Consider the following 23,809-nt stretch of genomic DNA (forward strand, 5'->3'; position numbering starts at 1 on the left):
CTAGCTAAAAGTAAAGCAGCGGGGGCTGTAATAGTTTGGTGACATTTGTTGAAGGGCTTGTTACTGCAAATAAAATCTGTAAATAATTGCTGTGCAGTGCCAAAGTACATTGAAATGAATTTCAACCTTTGCTCTGTAGCTTTTAGATGGATAGTTTTAGATAAGATATGGTATTGAGAACATTCTGTCCAGGTACAAAAAGTGCTACGTTTTCTAGTCTCAATAAAGGGTCAGGGAGAAACTGAAGGCCAAGCGAAATAGTACTGCAGTGCTGAATAACTGAGCTGGGGTGACGTTTAGGCTGCATGACCCTCTATAAAGACAGGCACTGACTAAATGGCCTCTTTCTGTGCTGACATTTCTAGGATTCTATTTATATAAAAGTTTCTAAAGCGTCTGTTACACACCAGACTCCAAACTTTATTCGGTTGTGATTTGTTGGGGAAACCGTTATTTCCTGTTGGGTTGTGTTCTAACCTTTGGGATAATCAGGACAGGTTGTTGAGATAACAAGGTAAAGAGGCAAACAGCTGCCAATCTACAGAAACGTCTCCAGGACGACAATAACGAGCCTCTATTTGATCTCCGTAACTACCTGGACCACTTCCCCACAGGGCATACCTGAGCACTGCTCTTCCTCGGTGGGTCAGACCAGATTGGCAGCTAAGCATTACCGACCCCAGACTATCTGTGAGGAGTGTCACAGTAGATCGGCTGATCAATCTGTAAGGCTGTAATTCTGCCACTGAGCCAAATCCAAATGCATTTTCATTAGGTTAGCTGAATTCATGATTTTTAAGATTGTATTTTACATTCCTTTTTTGTTTTTTGTCTTAAGCCAGGGAGGGAATAAATATAACTCTAGCTGTGTTACAGGCCATGGGAAGAAAGTGGACCTATTCCGATTACCCACTGCCATGCGTTCTCGTGGACATCCCTTTCCACCTCCTTTTATGATCAACCAACCAAATTTTCTAGAGTCCCAAAGACCACCTGGAAGCCCTTCCTTATTATTACAGGGTATTGGTGAGGCCACACCTGGAATACTGCGTGCAGTTTTGGTTTCCATATTTAAGAAAAGATATACTTGCTCTCGAGGCGCTTCAGAGAAGTTTCACTTGGTTGATTCCGGAGATGAGGGTGTTGACGTATGAGGAAAGGTTGAGTAGGTTGGGACTCTACTCATTGGAGTTCAGAAGAATGAGAGGCGATCTTATCGAAACATATAAGATTGTGAGGGGGCTTGATCGGGTGGATGCGGTGAGGATGTTTCCACTGATGGGTGAGACTAGAACTAGGGGGCATAATCTTAGAATAAGGGGCTGCCCTTTCAAAACTGAGATGAGGAGAAACTTCTTCACTCAGAGGGTAGTAAATCTATGGAATTTGCTACCCCAGAGAGCTGTGGAAGCTGCAACATTAAATAAATTTAAAATGGAGATAGACATTTTCCTAGCAGATAAGGGAATTAGGGGTTACGGGGAGAGGGCAGGGAAGTGGACGTGAGTCTAGATTCAGATCAGCCATGATCCTATTGAATGGCGGAGCAGGCCCGAGGGGCCGTATGGCCTACTCCTGCTCCTATTTCTTATGTTCTTACTCTTGTGTTGTGGATTCCTCTGTGATATTCCATATATAATGTAGAGGGGAAAAAAAACCCTGTAACCCCTGGGAAGGAAAGCAAAGAATTGGGTGCTTGCAGGAGATACCTCTCACTTCAATCTTTTTTTGATTTTTGGTGTCTTACACTGCTCTAAGTTCAGAACAGACTTAAGGAGAAGAGCATCATCTTCCTCCTGGGCATTATTCACTCTTCGTCAGACCGTGGCTGTTTCCCCTATTTTCTTGCTGGGTTCTCACAGTAAGTTTAATTTGCATAATGCTGCATTGTTCACCATTTTGGAACCATGTCTGACTGACCTTTCACCTTTCTTGCATTTCTACTTCCAATCTGATTCCCATTTGAAATGACTGTTGTATAGTGTGCAGCTCATTATATCTCTTAACATTGTTTTATAATCTATTAATAGGAAATTAAACCCATTAGTTGTTTCTTTCTCTATCTGTGATTCTCCTTTCTGCTCTTTCCTTCATGATGATGTCCGGATTGTCCTTATTATCTCCAGCCTGCCCGTACCAGTTCTGATGAAGAGTTGGATCCAAAACATGAATCTGTTTTTCTGTTTCAGATGCTGATCGATGTCTTGCATTTTCTTATTTTGTTTACTTCAGATTATTAAATATTTTCTGTCTCTTTTACCTATCTTTCTGGAGTACTGACAAATAAGGATGGCTGCACTTCAGTAGCAAAATGTATTACACCAGCAAGTATCTTGGATTGAATCTATTTCTGGGATGACCTAATCCCCTACAAAGAATAACACATTTCCATTGACTAATAGTATTATGGAGATTGTAAAACCAGTTCAAAAACAAGGAGCTGATACTCTGGAGATTGTATTCCCTCTGCTGCCCATGACATCTGTTCTCTGGGCACACCTGGTTATATAAGAGCATAAGAAATAGAGCAGGAGTAGGCCATACGGCCTCTCGAGCCTGCTCCGCCATTCAATAAGATCATGGCTGATCATCGACCTCCGTTACATAGCTGAAGTTCTGCTGAGGAGCTTCAGTGAACCTATTCAGACCAATTTATGAGGAAACTTCTCCATGGGGGGGGGGGGGGGAAATGCTAAAAAAAATTAAGACCCCCAAAGGATAACCAACTCTGTAAGCTGTAGGCTACTTTTTAAGGCAAAGCTAATTATCCTCCTTTTCAGAGACTTTCATATGCCTGGATTTAAACAACCCAGGGCAGGAAACTATGGAAGAGAAGCAAGACATTCAAGTAGTCCTTTTGGAATCCCTGTTGTAATTAACTCGGTGGTGACTATTGGTCCTGTGGCCACTTCTACCAGTAAAAGGACACTCAACACATTTTGAAAGGATGAGTCCTCCGTATAATGTCACCAAGGGGCAGCATGTAGATATGAAGAAGAGGAGAGGGCCGAGGATGTGTCCCTGTGGTACAGGTTGTGTGAGAAAAGGATGAGAAGCCACTGGCAGCATTGTAGTACCTATATTGAGCACTAGCTGTGGGGAGCCCGGCTTTGCCAGGGCTGTTTTGGGCCGGGCGGTTTAAATCGAGTCCCAGGCTTTTGGGCCCTGTCTGTGTCCCTCTGTGAATCTGGTGTCGGGCAACATTTTAAATCGAGTCCCAGGCTTTTGGGCCCTGTCTGTGTCCCTTTGTGAATCTGCTGCCGGGCAACATTTCTACCTTTTTTAATACCTTGAAAGATGAAAGTGAAAGTACTTATAAAACGTTTTTGGTAAATCTTATGTTATTTTTAAAAGAGATACTAACTTTTTCAAAGCTGGATGATCAAAGTAGTTTGAGCTGGAAGCTGAAGTAATGGCAGTGAAACAATGGCTGCCAGATCCCTGAGATGAAAACGATTAGTCCCGCCCCCACACACACCGATTGGCCAACCATCAGGGGACCGTACTGTAGGATTGGTCAATCGTGACGGCACAGGATTGGTCAAACCTTGACGTCAGTCAATCAATGCTAAGTAGCAGATAATGAGTTTAATTTTGAAGGTTTTTTGCATAAGGCGCGAACAATTTTCGTCCGACCGAAAAGTAAATACGCTTACGAGCGTCCCGGAAGCGTAAGCTTTCTTCGGAGGTAACGCGCGCGTAGGTACGCTGTATAACTTTCGAGCGCATAGCCGGACAGACGCACACCCGAGGACAGACAGACAGAAGAACAGACAGATCGACTCCTTTATATGTATATATATAGACTAGCTGGGGGGAGCCCGGCTTTGCCAGGGCTGTTTTGGGCCGGGCGGTTTAAATCGAGTGCGAGGCTTTGGGGCCTCTCTGTGTCCCTCTGTGAATCTGGTGTCGGGCGACATTTTAAATCGAGTCCCAGGCTTTTGGGCCCTGTCTGTGTCCCTTTGTGAATCTGCTGCCGGGCAACATTTCTACCTTTTAATACCTTGAAAGATGAAAGTGAAAGTACTTATAAAACGTTTTTGGTAAATCTTATGTTATTTTTAAAAGAGATACTAACTTTCAAAGTAGTTTGAGCTGGAAGCTGAAGTCATGGCAGTGAAACAATGGCTGCCAGATCCCTGAGATGAAAACGATTAGTCCCGCCCGCACACACACACCGATTGGCCAACCATCAGGGGACCGTACTGTAGGATTGGTCAATCGTGACGGCACAGGATTGGTCGAACCTTGACGTCAGTCAATCAATGCTAGCAGATAATGAGTTTAATTTTGAAGGTTTTTTGCATAAGGCGTGAACAATTTTCGTCTGACCAAAAAGTAAATACGCTTACCAGCGTCCCGGAAGCGTAAGCTTTCTTCGGAGGTAACGCGCGCGTAGGTACGCCGTATAACTTTCGAGCGCATAGCTGGACAGACGCACACCCGAGGACAGACAGACAGAAGGACAGACAGATCGACCGCTTTATATATATATATATATATAGATAGATTTATAAGAGCAGGGAGGTTATGCTAGAACTATATAAAACACTGTGTTAGGCCTCAGCTAGAATACTGCGTACAGTTCTGGTCACCACATTACAGCAAAGATGTGATTACACCAGAGAGGGTACAGAGACAATTTACAAGGATGTTGCCAGGACTGGAGAGTTTTAGCTGAGGAAAGATTGGATAGGCTGAGGTTGTTTTCTTTGGAACAGAGGAGACTGATGGGGGATTTAATTGAGGTGTATAAAATTGAGGGGCCTAGATAGAGTGTATAGGAAGGACCTATTTCCCTTAGCAGAGAGGTCAATAATCAGGGGGCATAGATTTAAAGTAATTGGTAGAAGGATTAGAGGGGAGTTAAAAACTTTTTTCACCCAGAGGGGGTCTTGAACTCACTGCCCTCTGGGTGATGGAGGCAGAAACCCTCATCGCATTTAAAAGGTACTTGGATATGCACTTGGAGTGCTGTAACCTACAAGGCTACGGACCAAGTGCTGGAAAGTGGGATTAGGCTGTACAGCTCTTTTTTTCCAGCCGGCACAGACACGATGGGCCAAATGGCCTCCTTCTGTTCTGTAAATTTCTATGATTCAACGATAAGATTTTTTTTCCTGAAGTGTACTTGTTTATTTTAATAAATAATTTCTTTGGATCAACCTCCTTGCTGGACTTTAAAAGGAATCATTTGCTACTCAGCTAAGTTAGAGTGCATATTATATTAGGCCAAAAAGTCTGTCTTCTGATGTCAGATTTTAGAGTTTGCTCTTGGGAGGAGGATGTATAGTAAAGCTAGATTCGTTTTTTTAAAAGAAAGGGTAAAATTAAAGTTCATTTAGGAGGATGGAATGGGAAATACAAATAGAGAAATAAAAATGATGCAGGATGCAAAGAATTTAAGTGTTTAGATGTTAATTAAAATTGTATTTTAAGTGTTTGTTTTAGTTGTAGTGCAAGCTTAAAATTAACTTTAATACTGTAATATTGGTTTTTGTTTCGGCATCACATGAGCTGAAATTTTGCAAAGTTGGCTGTCTAAGGAGAGACAGCTATTTCTTCGGATCTGCCAATAGTCTAAGGGTTAAATCCAGAACAGTTCATTTTAAGAGCTTTCACAGATGATTTGGCTCCTGAAAGGAGCAGATTGTTAAGTGAAGATTTTGTGCCTTGACTGGATTTGGTCTTGGCATTTAGAAAATGTTATATTTCAAGGGCATATAATGCCAAGGGGAGATTAGTTTTGTGATGTTTGGGCAATTACTTTACAGCCATAAATTCTGGTTTTCTAGTCATTTTGCTTTGTTAAATCTAGCTCCACGTGAGTTAAGAGAGTGGCTATCGTAACCTTCCATTCTCGTCTTAAAAAAATTGTAGGTGAGCATCATATCAGCTTTCCTGAAAGAGGCCTGTTGATCAGCTTTTTGTCTGACCCGCCACGCCATCGCAGCATTGTAACCTCCCTAAATGTATTTATGCTCCCTTTTGAATCCTGCTTTCTTGTGACCGTACTCATTTGATTCAATTAATCAAATTTTTCAGATTCTCCGGCTAGATCCAGCACATTTTATTCAGATTGTTGCATCTGAACACACCTGAAGCTTTTAACCTCAAAAGATTATGGGGGCAAAATTCATTCTGCCACGAATTCGCTCGAATGTGGATTTCATAGTGTAGATGTCTTTTTAGAACTCCAGTTTACTATAGTCTTATATCCGTCTTTTGGATGAGACGTTAAACGTTAGACGTGAACGTAAAAGATCCCACGGCACTATTTCAAAGAAGAGTTAGGGGGGTTATCCCCGGTGTCCTGGCCAATATTTAACCCTCGTCAACATCACCATTATCACATTGCTGTTTGTGGGAGCTTGCTGTGCGCAAATTGGCTGCCACGTTTCCTACATTACAACACTTCAAAAGTATTTCATTGGCTGTAAAGCGCTTTGGGGTGCCCTGAGGTCGTGAAAGGTGCTATATAAATGCAAGATTTTTTCTTTTAGATTTGTACATTTTTGGGATGTTGTTTGTTTCATTTGAGGGTAAAACTTTAGGTAACGCAACATATTGTTAGATAGGTACAGCTTAAGTTCCAAAACCAGCAGGTTGACCACCATCAAGTCAAGTGAAAGCTCATTCTGCTTGGGTTATGACCATTTTTCTGGACATCAAAATGCTTACTGTAGACAGTATTTAAAGCGCAGCAAACATCCTGCCTCTACTAAATACTATTATTTATCTAGATTTTCAAAAGGCCTTTGATAAGGTACCACATAATAGACTAATGAGTAAGGTCAGGGAATGCAGAGTCAGGGGGCAAGTAGCAGAATGGATTGCTGGCTGGCTTCAAGACAGAAAGCAGAGAGTGGGAGTAAAGGGTAGCTATTCACAGTGGCAGAAGGTGGGTAGTGGTGTTCCACAAGGATCAGTGCTGGGACCACTGCTGTTCACAATTTACATTAACAATTTAGACTTTGGAATCAAAAACACAATTTCTAAATTTGCAGACAACACCAAATTGGAGGGGGGGGATAGTCAACACTGAGGAGGACTGCAACAAGTTGCAGGAGGACATTAATAAACTTGCAGAATGGGCAAATAATTGGCAAATGAAGTTCAACACAGATAAATGTGAGGTATTACATTTTGGTAGGAAGAATAGGGAGGTCACTTATTACTTGGAGGTTGCGAGTCTGGGTGGGGTAGAGGAACAAAGGGATCTCGGAGTACAAATACACAAATCACTAAAAGTAGCGACACAGGTTAGCAAGGCCATAAAAAAAGCAAACCAAGCACTAGGGTTTATTTCTAGAGGGATAAAATGGAAAAGTAGTGAAGTTATGCTAAACCTGTATCGAACCTTGGTTAGATCACACTTGGAGCACTGCGTACAGTTCTGGTCGCCATATCATAAAAAGGATATAGAGGAACTGGAGAGGGTGCAGAGAAGATTTACAAGGATGATACCAGAAATGTGAGGGTATATCTATCAGGAAAGGATGAACAGGCTGGGTCCCTTTTGCTTGAAAAAAGAATGCTGAGGGGTGACCCAGTAGAGGTCTTTAAAATTATGAAAGGTTTTGATAGAGTGGATACAGAGAGAGTGTTTCCACTTGTGGGGAAGAGAATAACTAGAGGCCATCAATGTAAGATAGTCACCAACAAATCAAATAGGGAATTCAGAAGAAACTTCTTTACCCAGAGAGTGGTGAGAATGTGGAACTTGCTACCACAGGGAGTAGTTGAGGCAAATAGTATAGATGCATTTAAAGGGAGGCTAGATAAACATATGAGGGAGAAGGGAATAGAGGGTTATGCTGATCGATTTAGATGAGGAAAGACCGGAGGAGGCTCGTGTGGAGCATAAATGCTGGCACGGACTGGTGGGGCCGAATAGCCTGTTTCTGGGCCGTATCTCCTGTGTAAATGACGGGAGGAGGCTCGAGTGGAGCATGGACTGGTGGGGCCGAATGGCCTGTTTCTGGGCCGTATCTCCTGTGTAAATGACGGGAGGAGGCTCGAGTGGGGCATGGACTGGTGGGGCCGAATGGCCTGTTTCTGGGCCGTATCTCCTGTGTAAATGACGGGAGGAGGCTCGAGTGGGGCATGGACTGGTGGGGCCGAATGGCCTGTTTCTGGGCCGTATCTCCTGTGTAAATGACGGGAGGAGGCTCGAGTGGGGCATGGACTGGTGGGGCCGAATGGCCTGTTTCTGGGCCGTATCTCCTGTGTAAATGACGGGAGGAGGCTCGAGTGGGGCATGGACTGGTGGGGCCGAATGGCCTGTTTCTGGGCCGTATCTCCTGTGTAAATGACGGGAGGAGGCTCGAGTGGGGCATGGACTGGTGGGGCCGAATGGCCTGTTTCTGGGCCGTATCTCCTGTGTAAATGACGGGAGGAGGCTCGAGTGGGGCATGGACTGGTGGGGCCGAATGGCCTGTTTCTGGGCCGTATCTCCTGTGTAAATGACGGGAGGAGGCTCGAGTGGGGCATGGACTGGTGGGGCCGAATGGCCTGTTTCTGGGCCGTATCTCCTGTGTAAATGACGGGAGGAGGCTCGAGTGGGGCATGGACTGGTGGGGCCGAATGGCCTGTTTCTGGGCCGTATCTCCTGTGTAAATGACGGGAGGAGGCTCGAGTGGGGCATGGACTGGTGGGGCCGAATGGCCTGTTTCTGGGCCGTATCTCCTGTGTAAATGACGGGAGGAGGCTCGAGTGCAACATGGACTGGTGGGGCCGAATGGCCTGTTTCTGGGCCGTATCTCCTGTGTAAATGACGGGAGGAGGCTCGAATGGGGCATGGACTGGTGGGGCCGAATGGCCTGTTTCTGGGCCGTATCTCCGATGTAATCCCATGTTTGCTCTCGCCTTCCACGGGCGATGCTTTCTTCAGTACAACCATCCTTGAGGACCTTAACTTCAAAGCTGACATTGTCGGCGCAGTTTTTAACTTGACGGTGGTAAAATCATAAAGCATGTTGAGGACAAAGTTTGAAGAAAAGAAGATTGCCTATCTTTGATAGGACCTTGCTTGCTCTCTTCGTAGATTATCCTTTACAGATCTTATTCCAACCTTCATTCGCCACTGTTCCTAACTTGGATTTGGAGTACTTCAGCATGATTATTTACTCAAGTCCTAGAATTTTAAAGCACAGAAGACTATTCAGTTCACCATGACTGTGCCAGCTCTCTGTACAAGCTAGATATATAGTCCCATTCCCATGGCTTCCCCATCACTCTTATTTTTTTGCTTTTTCCATTATTTATCCACTTCCAGCACTGTTTCTGACAGAGCATTCCATATCCTAGCAACACTGTATAAAATATTCTGCTAACCTCTTCCATTGTTCTTTTGGTGATGATCTTCAATTTATACCCTCTAATTACTGACTCATCTACTTGTGGAAATAGTTTTTCCCAGTTTACCTTTCCAAACCCCTCACAATTTTGAACACCTCTATTAGACTCCTCTTAACCTTGCTTCTATTTTTTTTTAAAGCCTGTTTCTCTAGTCTCTCCTCGTATCTCTTCAAGTACTTAAAGTAGATAAGTCACCAGGACCGGATGGGATGCATCCTAGGATGCTGAGGGAAGTTAAGGAGGAAATTGTGGAGGTACTGGCCATAATCTTCCAATCCTCCTTGGAAACGGGGCTGGTGCCAGAGGACTGGAGAATTGCAAATGTTACACCCTAGTTCAAAAAAGGGTGCAAGGATAAACCCAGCAACTATAGGCCAGTCAGTTTAGCCTCGGTCGTGGGGAAGCTTTCAGTAACGATAATCAGGGACAAAATTAACTGTCACTTGGACAAATGTGGATTAATTAAGGAAAGCCAGCATGGATTTGTTAAAGGCAAATAGCGTTTAACTAACTTGATCAAGTTTTTTGATCAGGTAACAGAGAGGGTTGATGAGGGCAATGTGGTTGATGTGGTGTACATGGCCTTCCAAAAGGCGTTTGATAAAGTGCCACATAATAGGCTTGCCAGCAAAGTTGAAGCCCATGGAATAAAAGGGACAGTGGCAACATGGATATGAAGTTGGCTAAGTGACAGGAAACGGAGAGTAGTGGTGAACGGTTGTTTTTCAGACTGGAGGAAGGTATACAGTGGTGTTCCCCAGTGGTCGGTACTAGGACCACTGCTTTTCTTGATATATATTAATGACTTGGATGTGGGTGCACAGGGCATAATTTCAAAATTTGCAGATGACACAAAGCTTGGAAGTATAGTAAACCGTGAGGAGGATAGTGATAGACTTCAAGAGGACATAAGACAGGTTGGCGGAATGGGCGGACGCGTGGCAGATGAAATTTAACACAGAAAAGTGCAAAGTGATACATTCTGGTAGGAAGAACGAGGAGAGGCAATATAAACTAAAGGGTACAATTCTAAAGGGGGTACATGAACAGAGAGACCTCGGGGTATATGTGCACAAATCGTTGAAGGTGGCAGGGCAGGCTGAGAAAACCGTTAAAAAAGCATACGGGATCTTGGGCTTCAAAAAAGAGACAAAGTACAAAAGCAAGGAAGTTATGATGAACCTTTTATAAAACACTGGTTCGACCTCAACTGGAGTATTGTCCAATTCTTGGCACCGCACTTTAGGAAGGATGTGAAGGCCTTGGAGAGGGTGCAGAAAAGATTTACGAGAATGATTCCAGGGACGAGGGACTTCAGTTACATGGATGGACTGGAGAAGCTGGGGTTGTTCTCCTTGGAGCAGAGAAGGTTGAGAGGAGATTTGATAGAGGTGCTCAAAATCATGAGGGGTCTAGACAGAGAGAAACTGTTCCCATTGGCGGAAGGGTCGAGAACCAGAGAACACAGATTTAAGGTGATTAGCAAAAGAACCAAAGGCGACATGAGGAAAAACTTTATTACGCAGCGAGTGGTTAGGATCTGGAATGCACTGCCTGAAATGGTGGTGGAGGCAGATTCAATCATGGCTTTCAAAAGGGAGTTGGATAAATACCTGAAGGAGAAAAATTTGCAGGGCTACGGAAAAAGGGCGGGGGAGTGGGACTAGCTGAAGTGCTCTTGCAGAGAACCGGCACAGGCTCAATGGGCCAAATGGCTGCCTTCTGTGCTGTAACCATTCTATGATTCTATAACTAAAGCTTCTCATCCCTGGTATCATTTTAGTAAATCTCTTCTGCATCTTCTCCATCTTGTCCAAAAAAAGGCACCGAAAACTGGGCACAATGGGCTCGATTTTTAACTCCCGGGTGGGAACAAGACAAAGCCCCTCTTGCCCAACTGGAAGCGACATCAGGCAGGTGGGGTGAGCCGAATTTTATCAGTCAGGCCTCTTTAACCTAACTCTTGCCGACTTCCCGACCAAAAAGGCCGGGAAGTCAGTGGGGAGCGGCTGCCCAACCATTAAAATCGGGCAATAGGAGTCCGCCACCGGGGACTCTGGGTATGATGCCTGGCACAAGCTAAGTGCTCCAGGAGGAGAACCCCTGTGGGGAGAGGGGACAGACTGGGAAGGCCCAGGTTTTACTTGTGCAGCCTGGAGGAGCAATCCGACGACGACTCTTTCACGAGGAAACTAAAAACAAGAATTAAAAAACTTAACCTTGCTGAGTTTCTCCTAGTCCTGGTTACTATTCTCAACAGGTGTGGTCTGGTGAGGAAGCCATCACTGCTCCCCCACTCAGGCCTCCGGTTAAAATGGCATATCCAGCCCCTATGATGTCAGTGGAGCCCGATCTTTTTTTAAATTTGTTCCTGGGACGTGGGCGCCCCTAGTTGCCCTTGAGAAGGTGGTGATGAGCTGCCTTCGTGAACCGTTGCAGTCCGTGTGGTGAAGGTACTCCCACAGTGCTGTTAGGTAGGGAGTTCCAGGATTTTGACCCAGTGACTATGAACGAACGGCGATATACAGGTAGACTACCTTTTATCCGAACTTCCGAAAACCGAAACCCTCTAAAAACCGAAGGTTTTTTCGTTCAGCGTAAGTCGTGCGCACGACATGACCAGAGTGGCGCACGACCCCGACCCCCGCCGACCCCCCCCCCCCCCGGCCGAGCCCCCCGCCGACCCCCCCCCCGACAAATTTCCCAGTCTTAAAATACCTTCCGAAATCCGAAATTTTCCGAAAACCGAAACACGGCTGGTCCCGAGGTTTTCGGATAAAGGATAGTCTACCTGTACTTCCAAGTCAGGATGGTGTGTGACTTGGAGGGGAACTTGGAGGTGGTGGTGTTCCCATGCGCCTGCTGCCCTTGTCCTTCTAGGTGGAAGAGGTCGTGGGCTTGGGAGGTGTTGACGAAGAAGCTGTGGCGAGTTGCTGCAGTGCATCTTGTAGATGGTACACACTGCAGCCACGGTACGCCGGTGGTGGAGGGAGTGAATGTTTAAGGTGGTGGATGGGGTGCCAATCAAGCAGCTGCTTTGTCCTGGATGGTGTTGAGCTTCTTGAGTGTTGTTGGAGCTGCACTCATCCAGGCAAGTGGAGAGTATTCCATCACACTCCTGACTTGTGCCTTGTAGATGGTGGAAAGGCTTTGGGAAGTCGGGAGGTGAATCACTCGCCGCAGAATACCCAGCCTCTGACATGTTCTTGTAGCCACATTATTTATGTGGCTGGTCCAGTTAAGTTTCTGGTCAATGCTAAACCCCAGGATGTTGATGGTGGGGGATTCGGCGATGGTAATGCCGTTGAATGTCAAGTGGCGGTGGTTAGACTCTCTCTCTTGTTGGACATGGTCATTGCCTGGCACTTGTGTGGCGCAAATGTTACTTGCCGATTAACAGCCCAAGCCAAAATGTCGTCCAGGTCTTGCTTCATTATCTGAGGAGTTGTGAACACTATGCAGTCATCAGCGAACATCCCCATTTCTGACCTTGTGTTGGAGGGAAGGTCATTGATGAAGCAGCTGAAGATGGGTGGGCCGAGGACACTGCCACCTGCGATTTAAAATTGCAGTTTTGGCCAGGTGGGGGAGTTAAAATCGAACCCCATATTCTAACTGCAGCTGAACTAATGATTTGTGTAGGTTTAGCATTACCTCTTTGCCTTTCTAATCTATAATCCCTATTTATAAAACCTAGGATCCCATGTCTTTTTACAGCAAATTTGGCAAATTGTTCCCTTCAAGGTTTGTAAACCACAGTGCTGAGTTGGGCTTTTGTACAGAACTGGAGGGGAGTATAGATACAGTATCGTATAACCTCCGAGATTACAAAACACCTGTATCCTATAACAATGGGCCTAATTCTAAAATCTGTAGAAAATAAACACATTGTGAATAGGAAAGATGATACTGAAGTTCAGTAATCCTACTTGCCTCAGAGCTAGCATCCATCATGCCTTGAGTTAATCTCCTCACCAACCACAAAAAGGCCAAGCTGAATCTGAATTTCTGACAAAAATAACTTGGGTGTTGTGTACACTGTCACATTTGGTATAAATTCCATTTACAAGATAATACAACTTAGTTTTTTTAATAAGACGTATTATGTTATGTTAAAGACTGTTAGTGGCTTGACTAGTTGCTACTCCATGATTTAAAAGAGAATGCATGTACAGGAAACCTTGTGATATCCGGCACCGACGGGACCGAGCTGTTGCCGTCCCATCAAAACTGCCGGACAAACCAGCGCTAATGTTGAAACATACGGAGCTTTTCCGTATCTGGCAACAAACCCTGTTGCTTAGCAACAGCTTCTAAACAGTCGGCCGTACCTTGCAAGCGTCTCTGTAGCTTAGCAACAGCTTCAGCTAGACGTTGCAGAGCCTGACTGGTGGGAAAAAAAAGCAACGAAAAGAAAAAAAACTTACTGAACCGACTCCTGAATTTTGACGGTGGATCGAGCATTCCGGACAGTTAACATCCGGATAAACCAAAGTTTCCTGTAATAATCTTCAGATACTTTCAGTTGTAGCTACGTCATAACCTTGTGGGCCTCTAGATACTTGTCATTTGATGAGCTGAAAAACCAGCCTTGAGCCAATTTTACCCAATATGAATGGCAATTTTGTAAAGATATTGCACCTCAAATGGACAGGAGGAGTGTGGAGGCTGAAGGAAAAAAACACGTTAAAAGCCTTTATAGAAGTGGGGGGGGGGGAGGAAAGGGTTGGAATAGAGTACAAAAAGGAAAAGAATGACATTAAAAATACTACAGAAAAAATAGGGAAGTTTAAGAGGGGAAGTAAAAGGTGACAGATGGTTTAAATATTTATCCAATTTCTGTTTTAGGTGTTTAGTTTATGGTTAATACAGTACTAAAGCTCCTGATGTATGAAGCAGCTTTCTTAGGGGAATAATATTTATTTTAGCAGCAACATACGAGTTTAAAAACGAACAAGACCAGTCAGGCTAGGAATTTTCTTCTAAGCCTCCTAGCATACCAACTGTTAAGGGTACTGAATCGTAACTGATAACATATGAACACTTATTAAGTATATTAATAGCTATAACTTCTTTCCGTGCTATTGACAGAATTTCTTGACGAAGCCTATACAGTATTTGATTTGGGTGAGAATGGACGTGACTGGAAAGCTTGTGTGGCTGCTATAAATAGTTCCATTCGCAGCATAAGACATGACCTCAGGAAGTCCATGCCAGACTATTACAAGAAACAGCATCCTCAGTATTTGTCTTTGTATTACAAGAAACAGTCCGAGAATCGTAGCAACAAAATCGGCACGCCTGACAGCACCAATTTGCAAGAGAACTTCAGTGAAGACACAACCATCCTCATTTCTGAAGAGACGAAATGCTGAAAATGAAAAATAAAATATAACTTTGCGGGAAAAAAATTGGTCGAAGCACATGTGATCAGTTATTATCTGGAACAACGTGATCTTGGAAAGCAACCGTACTTTTCTACGTTTTTCTGTTAATAGCACGCCCTGCTATTAACCGTGAGGGTTCCTGAGTATAAGCAAGGCTGTGCTTTAATACCATAGTTCTATTTTTGTGTGATTGTCAAAAGTTTGCATTTGTGCAATATTCAAAGTATGACTCGCAGAATAGCGAAAACATGGAAACACAATTTTGTAGCAGAACGGGTAGCAAAAACACAAACAGAACGAGCAAGTGGAATCGAATATTTGAGATGACCGTACAAACTGCTGTGACTGGGCTGCTGAAATTTCTTTATGAATATTACTTATCGGGAGAGATGTATACTGTGGTTTTTAAGATAATTTTGTGAAACCCACATTGCTGATGTGATACGTGCATGAGGATGCTTGATCTTTGAGTTCTATTTGTATTTTACTTTAGTATATTTTCTGTTTTGCTTTATGTCCCCCAACAAAAGCCGCCGCCTTGGCCAGCCCTCCCCATAGCAGCCCCCGGTGCCAAGAGGAAGAGCACTTGTCTTGTTATTTTCTCCCCCCTCCCCATGGAATATTCCATTATTGTGAGGCTCCTCCGACCAACCCAAACGAGAACTGATCACAACGATGGTTGATAATTTGGACTGTCTTGGAGCCCTGAGATTTGAACCTTTTTAACAGTGAATTGTGAAATCAGCGAACGTAATGTAAAGGGTGCTGGATTAGGGGGAGGGAGCAGGTGATGCAGCAGTTTAGCCCCTCCTGGAATTTGATTTTGGCTCTAACCCAGATTAGTGCAATGATGCCTTTTCTGTTAGTTGTAAAGGTCTTCGGTAAAATGAGTTTGGGACAGTCTGAACCTAGTTCTTAGAAGCACAACACTTTCCACAATTCAGCACTAGTTGATACTAAATTGTCAGTCTCAGTTAGTGGCCATAACACAGAAGATAGGAGCAGGAGTAGGCCATTCGGCCCCTTGAGCCTGTTCCGCCATTCAATGAGATCATGGCTGATCATCCAAATTCAGTACCCTGTCCCTGCTTTCTCCCCATATCCCTTGATCCCTTTAGCCTCAAGAAATATATCCAACTCCTTCTTGAATATATTTAATGAATTGGCCTCAACTGCCTTCTGTGGTAGAGAATTCCACAGGTTCACCACTCTCTGGGTGAAGAAATTCCTCCTCATCTCTGTCCTAAATGGCCTACCCCTTATCCTTAGACTGTGGCCCCTGGATCTGTACTCCCCTGCCATCGGGAACATCCTGCATCTAGTCTGTCTAGTCCTGTTGGAATTTTATAAGTTTCAATGAGATCCCCTCTCATTCTTCTAAACTCTAGCGAATACAAGCCCAGTCGACCCAATCTCTCTTCATACGTCATTCCTGCCATCCCAGGTATCAGTCTGGTGAATCTTTGCTGCACTCCCTCCATGGCAAGAACATCCTTCCTCAGATAAGGCAACCAAAACTGCACACAATACTCAAGGTGTTGTCTCACCAAGGCCCTGTACAACTGCACCAAGACATCCTTGCTCCTGTACTCAAACCCTCTCGCTATGAAGGCCAACATACCATTTGCCGCCTTAACCGCCTGCTGCACCTGCATGCTTACCTTCAGCGACTGGTGCACAAGGATACCCAGGTCTCGTTGCACTTCCCCTTTTCCCAATCTATTGCCGTTCAGATAATAAGCTGCTTTCCTGTTTTTGCCACCAAAGTGGATACCCTCGCATTTATCCACATTATACTGCATCTGCCCAATCACCCAACCTGTCCAAATCATACTGGAGTTTCTCTGTATCCTCCTCACAGCACACACGCCCATCCAGCTTTGTGTTGTCTGCAAACTTGGAGATATTACATCTAGTTCCCTCATCTAGATCATTAATATATATTGTGAATAACTGGGGTCCTAGCACCGATCCCTGCGCTACCCCACGAGTCACTGCCTGCCACTCGGAAAAAGACCTGTTTATTCCAACTCTTTGCTTCCTGTCTGCCAACCAGTTCTCTATCCAAGTCAGTACCTTACCCCCAATCCCATGTGCTTTAACTTTGCACGCCAATCTCTAATGCGGGACCTTACCGAAAGCCTTCTGAAAGTCCAAATACACCACATCCACTGGCCCTCCCTTATCTATTCTACCAGTTACATCCTCAAAAAATTCCAGTAGATTAGTCAAGCACGATTTACCTTTTGTAAATTCATGTTGACTTTGTCCGATCCTGTCACTGTTTTCCAAGTGCTCTGCTATTACATCTTTTATAATGGACTCTAGCATTTTCCCCACTACCAATGTCAGGCTTACCGGTCTATAATTCCCCGTTTTCTCTCTACCACCTTTTCTAAATAATGGGGTTACATTAGGAGTGCTGTTGTGGGAAATAGAAACATGCACATCAGTGCAACACTGAGGTTGAACCTATGGCCCTTTGTTGGGTAAATTGAGGGAGGCAATCTTTCCATCGGGCTCATTTAGTACCCAACCTGGGAGTATTTGATCCCGACACTGGTGGCCAAAATTGGGAAAGTGTTCCATTACCCAACCGTGACATCTGTCACTTGATGATCACATAAATTTACTAATATTTATGAATGAACGTTGGGGTTCTGAGCCACTGCAGCTTTGGCTTTTTCAGATTTATGATGCTTAAATTGTAAAGAATATTGAAGCATTATTTATTGAATATCATTTTGGTAAACAGATTTCCTGCTGGTTTGCATTCTTTAAATCTGATTAACTTAAAACTACAAATTGTATTCTTGTAGAGCTGTAATAAAATGTTTCATAATTAATTTCAGAGTTGTATTTTCAGTCTACGGTCCAGAACAAGTCACCCAATAAATGTTAAATTCTGTGGGCTCTGCTTTACTTTGAATGAACTCCATGTGGCACTCTGTTATCCTTAGCATGCTCTGATATATGAATGTGCCATCTAAGCAGCTATGCTCTGATACTAACTTGATCAACTTTTTTCTCACTCTGACCTTGATTTGGTGAGTTGCTGGTTTAGTGGAGTGGGTGCAAGAACCACCAACAGCCCCTTCCAACAACCGTCCCCCCAGCCCCGGCCCTGAAAATCGCGGGATTGGGGATTGAAAACAGTGGAACCAGGTTCTGCCCCATTTTCCAGTGCTCAATCCTGAGATCTGTCAGGAATTCACTGTGGCCGTTATCAAAATTCGGGCAATTTGTCTCACTATAACATTTTGCAGGGGAAGCTGCATTCCAGAGAGCGTTAAAATTCATCCTGATAACATCCGTCTTTCCAATAAGAACAGGTACTTTCAAGCAGCAACACAAAATGCCTCTGCCCATTTATTCTTATATTTTTGCTACTGTAGGCTATCTGTTTGTACCTTAATACCACTGTTACCTTTCACATTTTTGAGAAAATTTAGCTTCCCCTCTACAAGAGAAAATGAATCTTCTTTAGTGCTGCCTGTAGCCAGCTGATGGAAACTGAGGTGCCATATTCTGTTGCAAAATTGAATGATTTTTGTCTTTTTTAGCTATACTCATTAGGTGTAAATATTTGGTTTTAATTACCAGTAATTATCGGGGGGGTTGAAACATTGCTTCCATGCTCTGACAGTGAAGGCACACACACCAGGTACACAGGAGGTGGTGAACCGAGAGCAGAGGCCTTGTGCCCATTTAATGGTGACTTGTGCGAGCCTGACTTTTTCAATGGACCTATGCTGGTGGCGCAGGAGACTTGCCCTGCCCTGGAGCATTCATTTACAGATTTGCATCTTGCCCCTTCAGCCTACTATTGAGGCCATTCCTTTAGCCGCCTAGGTCGCATGCACTGAGTTCCTTCCCTAAACCTCTCAGCCTCCCTCATCTCCTTTGAGACCCGCCTTAAAACCCACCATTTTGACAAAGCTTTTGGTCACCCTTCTTAACATCTCTTTCTTTGGCTCGGCATCCATTTCTTTGATTATGTGAAGCACCTTGGGGTGTTTCCTATGTGGAAGGCGCTATATAAATGCAAGTTGTTGATTTGTAGATTCATATAATTGTGGACACCCAGTGGCTGAGTGGCCATCTTGCAGCCGTCCCTTCCCATGTGGCAGAGACACCCTCATGTTAAACCGCCCACCCCCCCCACCCCAAGCATGAGGCAATGGCTGGGGGAAGAATAGAGAGCAGAAGACATGTTAATTACTTTTTTCTTTCTTATGGAGCTTTATGTGGAAAGGAGTGGAGGAAAAAAACTGCAGCAGAGAGAAATTAAGAACAAACCTCAATTTAATAAAAATACAGCAGGGCAAATACTGCAGTAGAGTGAAACACTGCAGCAGGCTAAAGACAACTGCAGGACAGAAAAGTGGAATGAAGGGAGGAGAGAACATTTAGAAAGTGGGAGGAAGAAATTAAAGATGCTGAGGAAGGGAAGGAAAAGAAAGAGAAAAGATAAACCAAGGGAGGAGGAAAGGGGTGGAAGGAGCAGATAAAATGAAAGGGAAGTTGTATCAGAGTCACATGAGGCACTAGTGACAATGGCGGCAAGCTGTGAGGCTCTTGCTGATTGTCCTCCGAACCTATCAATATGAATCTATTTGATCTGACGTACTAAGGTTCCTTTAAACTGCGAAACAGGAACATGGAGAAGGAAATAGGGGGAATTAGAGTCAAATCGGGTACAGAGAGAGAAATAGAGAGGGAAAGATTGGATTAAGAGAAAAAAAGAAAGGGAAAGTAAGATAAATATTTAACATTTTAATTTTTCAACAACTCCAACAACAATTCACTACCTGTAGGCATGAGACTCCACAGTTTAAATTGTTCCCTTTCTGGGCCGGAGAGGTTGAGTGGCATTGCAAGAACATAAATCTCCTAATTAAAAAGGTACTTATGCTATTAAGTAGCAGCCCTAACTTTCTGTGCCGAGTTTAATTCGTATTTAATGCATGTGGTAAACCACTTTATCGTTACACTATAGTTATCACTGTTGTATTGTTATCACCGTTGTATCACGATACGAGGTCGCCTCTTGTCGCGCTGTTATACCTGGGCTGACCACCTCCGACTCCGCCCATGGCTCCACCTACCTGCCCAGGTATAAAGGTAGTCGACTGGCTGGTATTCCTCCTTGTTGGACCCGATCACCCACGAGGGTGGGCTCTGTTATTTAGTCAATAAAAACCTTTAGTTACGTTCTTAACTCGTCGCCTTTTATTGGACGAATTGATAGGTATATCAATTTTATTGACTAAATTTTAAAGATGTCTACTACTGGCCAGCCAGAAGCCCTCCCAGAAGCACAGCCACACCAGCCGGCTTGGCTGCAAGCCCTCAAACCACCGTACCTGGATCTAAACCCACAGGCAGCAAACGCAGCCCTCAACTTCAAACACTGGCTGGACTGCTTCGAATCCTACCTGGAAGAATCCGGCGCCCCGCAGAGATCCAAACTAAGACTTCTGAACGCCCAAGCGAGCCCGAGAGTATACGCACTCATACAGGACACGACTACGTACGAGGCCGCTATCAACCTACTGAAACAGCAGTACCGCAGCCCGGTAAATTACATGTACACCAGGCACCTCCTAAGATCCCGCCCGCAACAGCCAGGAGAGTCTGTAGCTGAATTTTTACGGGCGCTAAGAGCACTCGGCAGGAACTGTGACTTTAAAGCGGTGACGGCTGTTGAAAATACGGAAGATAATATCCGCGATGCCTTTGTGAAAGGCCTACGGTCCGACTACTCACGGCAAAGACTGCTTGAAGCTAAAGACCTCGACCTGGACAAAGCTGAAGCCCTCGCTCTCTCCCTGGAGGTGGCCCATCAGGACCAGGAGGCGTTTTCCAGGTACTGCTCGCGACCCTGGGACTCGGGCCCGACCCCTACCGCAATACCCTTCGCAGCGCCGCCCCCGGGACCTACCTCAGCGTCGGCGTCCCGGACCCGACCGGGCCCGCCACCCCCGGTACCGGCTCCGACATCGGGCACCCGCGATCGGGCCGCCGGCTGCTTCTTTTGCGGCCAGGAGAAGCACCCGAGGTCGCGCTGCCCAGCCAGGAACTCTACCTGCACAACCTGCAGGAAGAAAGGCCATTTCTCTAAGGCCTGCAGGAGCGGATCTTCAGAGGCCAGCAGTGCCTCATGCGAACTGTGGGGGCGGCCATCTTCTTTCACGGCAACTGAGGCCAGTATCCCCACACGTGAGTCATGGGGGTGGCCATCTTTGATCAAGGCAACCGACCCCAATAGTGCCTCATGTGAGTTATGGGGGCAGCCATCTTCTCCGCCATTTTGTCCTACCTCGTGGGAGATGCCATTTTACCCACCACGCCCGACTGCCACCGGGCCCCCGGACCCGACGATCGCCTCGCCCGCAGACGACAACGACTCGCTTACCTACACGCTAGCCTCCGTCACTCTGGATCAAGCCCGCCCACACCACCTGTCCAAGTCGATGATGGACATCAAAGTAAACGGCCACGCCACGACCTGCCTGTTCGACAGCGGAAGCACGGAGAGCTTCATCCACCCAGACACGGTGAGCCACTACTCCCTCCCTGTCCTGCCAACGCGCAACCGAATCTCGATGGCATCGAGGTCCCACGCCACGGACATTAGCGGCTACTGTGCTGTGACCTTGTCGGTTAAGGGTACAGAGTATAAAAACTTTAAACTCCTCGTCCTCCCCCAGCTCTGCGCTGCCGTCCTACTAGGGCTGGACTTCCAATCCCACCTCCAAAGTGTAACCCTAGCATACGGTGGACCCCTCCCCCCACTCACAGTCGACAACCAGCGAAGGTTAAACCGCCCACCGCGTAACACCTGCAGCCTATCCACCCTCAAGGTGCCGCCACCTTCCCTGTTCGCTAACCTCACCCCCGACTGCAAACCCGTCGCTACCAAGAGCAGGCGGTACAGCGCTGGGGACAGAGCTTTCATTTGCTCTGAGGTGCAGCGTCTCCTGAAGGAGGGCATCATCGAGGGGAGCAACAGCCCCTGGCGTGCCCAGGTCGTGGTCGTTAAGACCGGCGATAAAAATCGCCTGGTCATCGACTACAGCCAGACCATAAACAGATACACCCAGCTGGACGCATACCCCCTTCCCCGCATATCTGACATGGTCAATCAGATTGCACAATACCGCATATTCTCGACCATCGACCTTAAGTCGGCCTACCACCAACTCCCTATCCACCCCGAGGACCGCCAGTACACCGCCTTCGAGGCGAATGGGCGCCTATTCCACTTCCTTAGGGTCCCCTTCGGTGTCACCAACGGGGTCTCGGTCTTCCAAAGGGAGATGGACCGGATGGTTGACCAGAACGGACTGCAGGCCACATTCCCCTACCTAGATAACGTCACCATCTGCGGCCGCGACCGGCAGGACCACGACGTGAATCTGGAGAAATTCCTCCGTACAGCCCAACGGCTGAACCTCACCTACAATAAGGAGAAATGTGTGTTTAACACCTCGCGCCTTGCCATCCTTGGCTGTGTAGTAGAGAACGGACTCATCGGCCCCGACCCCGAAAGAATGCGCCCCCTCATGGAGCTACCCCTCCCCCACTGCCCTAAGGCACTTAAGAGAACCCTGGGGCTCTTCGCCTACTATGCCCAATGGGTGCCCAATTATGCGGACAAAGCCAGACCCCTCATGAAGTCCACATCCTTCCCCCTTACGGAGGAAGCGTGCGCAGCCTTCTCCCTCATTAAGGGAGACATTGCCAAGGCCACTATGCACGCAGTGGATGAGTCCATCCCCTTCCAAGTCGAGAGCGATGCATCCGACTTCGCCCTAGCCGCCACCCTTAACCAGGAGGGGAGACCGGTGGCCTTCTTCTCAAGGACCCTACAGGGCCCTGAGATCCGACACTCGTCGGTCGAGAAGGAGGCCCAGGCGATTGTGGAGGCGGTACGACGCTGGAGGCACTACCTGGCAGGCAAACGATTTACCCTCCTTACCGACCAACGTTCGGTCGCTTTTATGTTTAATAACAAGCTGAGGGGCAAAATCAAGAATGACAAGATCTTGAGGTGGAGAATCGAGCTCTCCACCTACGATTATGATATCTTGTACCGGCCAGGTAAGCTGAACGAACCCCCCGATGCTCTGTCACGAATTACATGCGCCAGCGCGCAAAGCGATAGACTTCAGACCCTCCACAACGACCTCTGCCACCCCGGGGTCACCAGACTTTACCACTTCATTAAGGCCCGCAACCTGCCCTACTCCATCGAGGAGGTCAGGACCATAACCAGGAACTGCCAGACCTGCGCCGAGTGCAAACCGCACTTCTTTAGGCCGGACAGAGCAAGCCTGATCAAGGCCACCCGCCCCTTCGAGCGCCTGAGCATCGACTTTAAGGGGCCCCTCCCGTCCTCTGACCGTAATGTGTACTTCCTCAACATTGTTGATGAGTACTCCCGTTTCCCCTTTGCCTTCCCCTGCCCAGACATGACCAGTACCACGGTCATTAAATGCCTGAACGACCTCTTCGCCTTGTTCGGGTTCCCAAACTATATACATAGTGACCGGGGCTCCTCTTTCATGAGCGAGGAACTCCGTCAGTTCCTACTAGCGAGAGGTATTGCAGCAAGTAGGACCACCAGCTACAACCCCCAAGGGAACGGCCAGGTGGAAAGAGAGAACGCGACGGTATGGAAGGCCGTCCTCTTAGCCTTAAAGTCTAAGGGCCTCCCAACCTCCCGCTGGCAGGAAGTCCTCCCGACAGCGCTGCACTCCATCCGGTCACTACTTTGCACTGCCGTTAACGCCACCCCCCATGAACGAATGTTTGTTTTCCCCAGGAAGTCGACTACGGGAACCACTCTACCAACCTGGCTGACCTCTCCGGGGCCCGTCTTGCTGCGAAAGCACGTGAGGGCCCATAAAACAGACCCCCTGGTCGAAAGGGTGAACCTCCTGCACGCCAACCCCCAGTACGCCTACGTGGCTTACCCAGACGGGCGGGAGGACACTGTCTCCTTACGAGACCTCGCACCCTCAGGCACTCCGGAGACACCACCTTTACCCCCCCCC

General features: G+C 46.3%; 1 protein-coding gene across 2 annotated transcripts in view; it reads left to right on the top strand.

Moving 5' to 3' along the window:
* The window catches only part of LOC147107369 (uncharacterized), an 87,687-nt gene extending 70,029 nt beyond the window's left edge, over positions 1–17,658 (top strand). For both annotated transcript variants that reach the window (XM_086006320.1, XM_086006321.1), the window contains exon 12: positions 14,452–17,658. In XM_086006320.1, the coding sequence (XP_085862446.1) occupies positions 14,452–14,735 (284 nt within the window). In that variant the 3' untranslated portion in view covers positions 14,736–17,658. The remainder of the gene's footprint in view (positions 1–14,451) is intronic.
* The last annotated feature ends 6,151 nt before the right edge of the window (positions 17,659–23,809 follow it).

This window comes from Somniosus microcephalus, chromosome 14 (assembly GCF_052327205.1).
Source record: "Somniosus microcephalus isolate GS21.2 chromosome 14, FLI_Smic_1.0, whole genome shotgun sequence".
NCBI classification, from domain to species: Eukaryota; Metazoa; Chordata; class Chondrichthyes; order Squaliformes; family Somniosidae; genus Somniosus; species Somniosus microcephalus.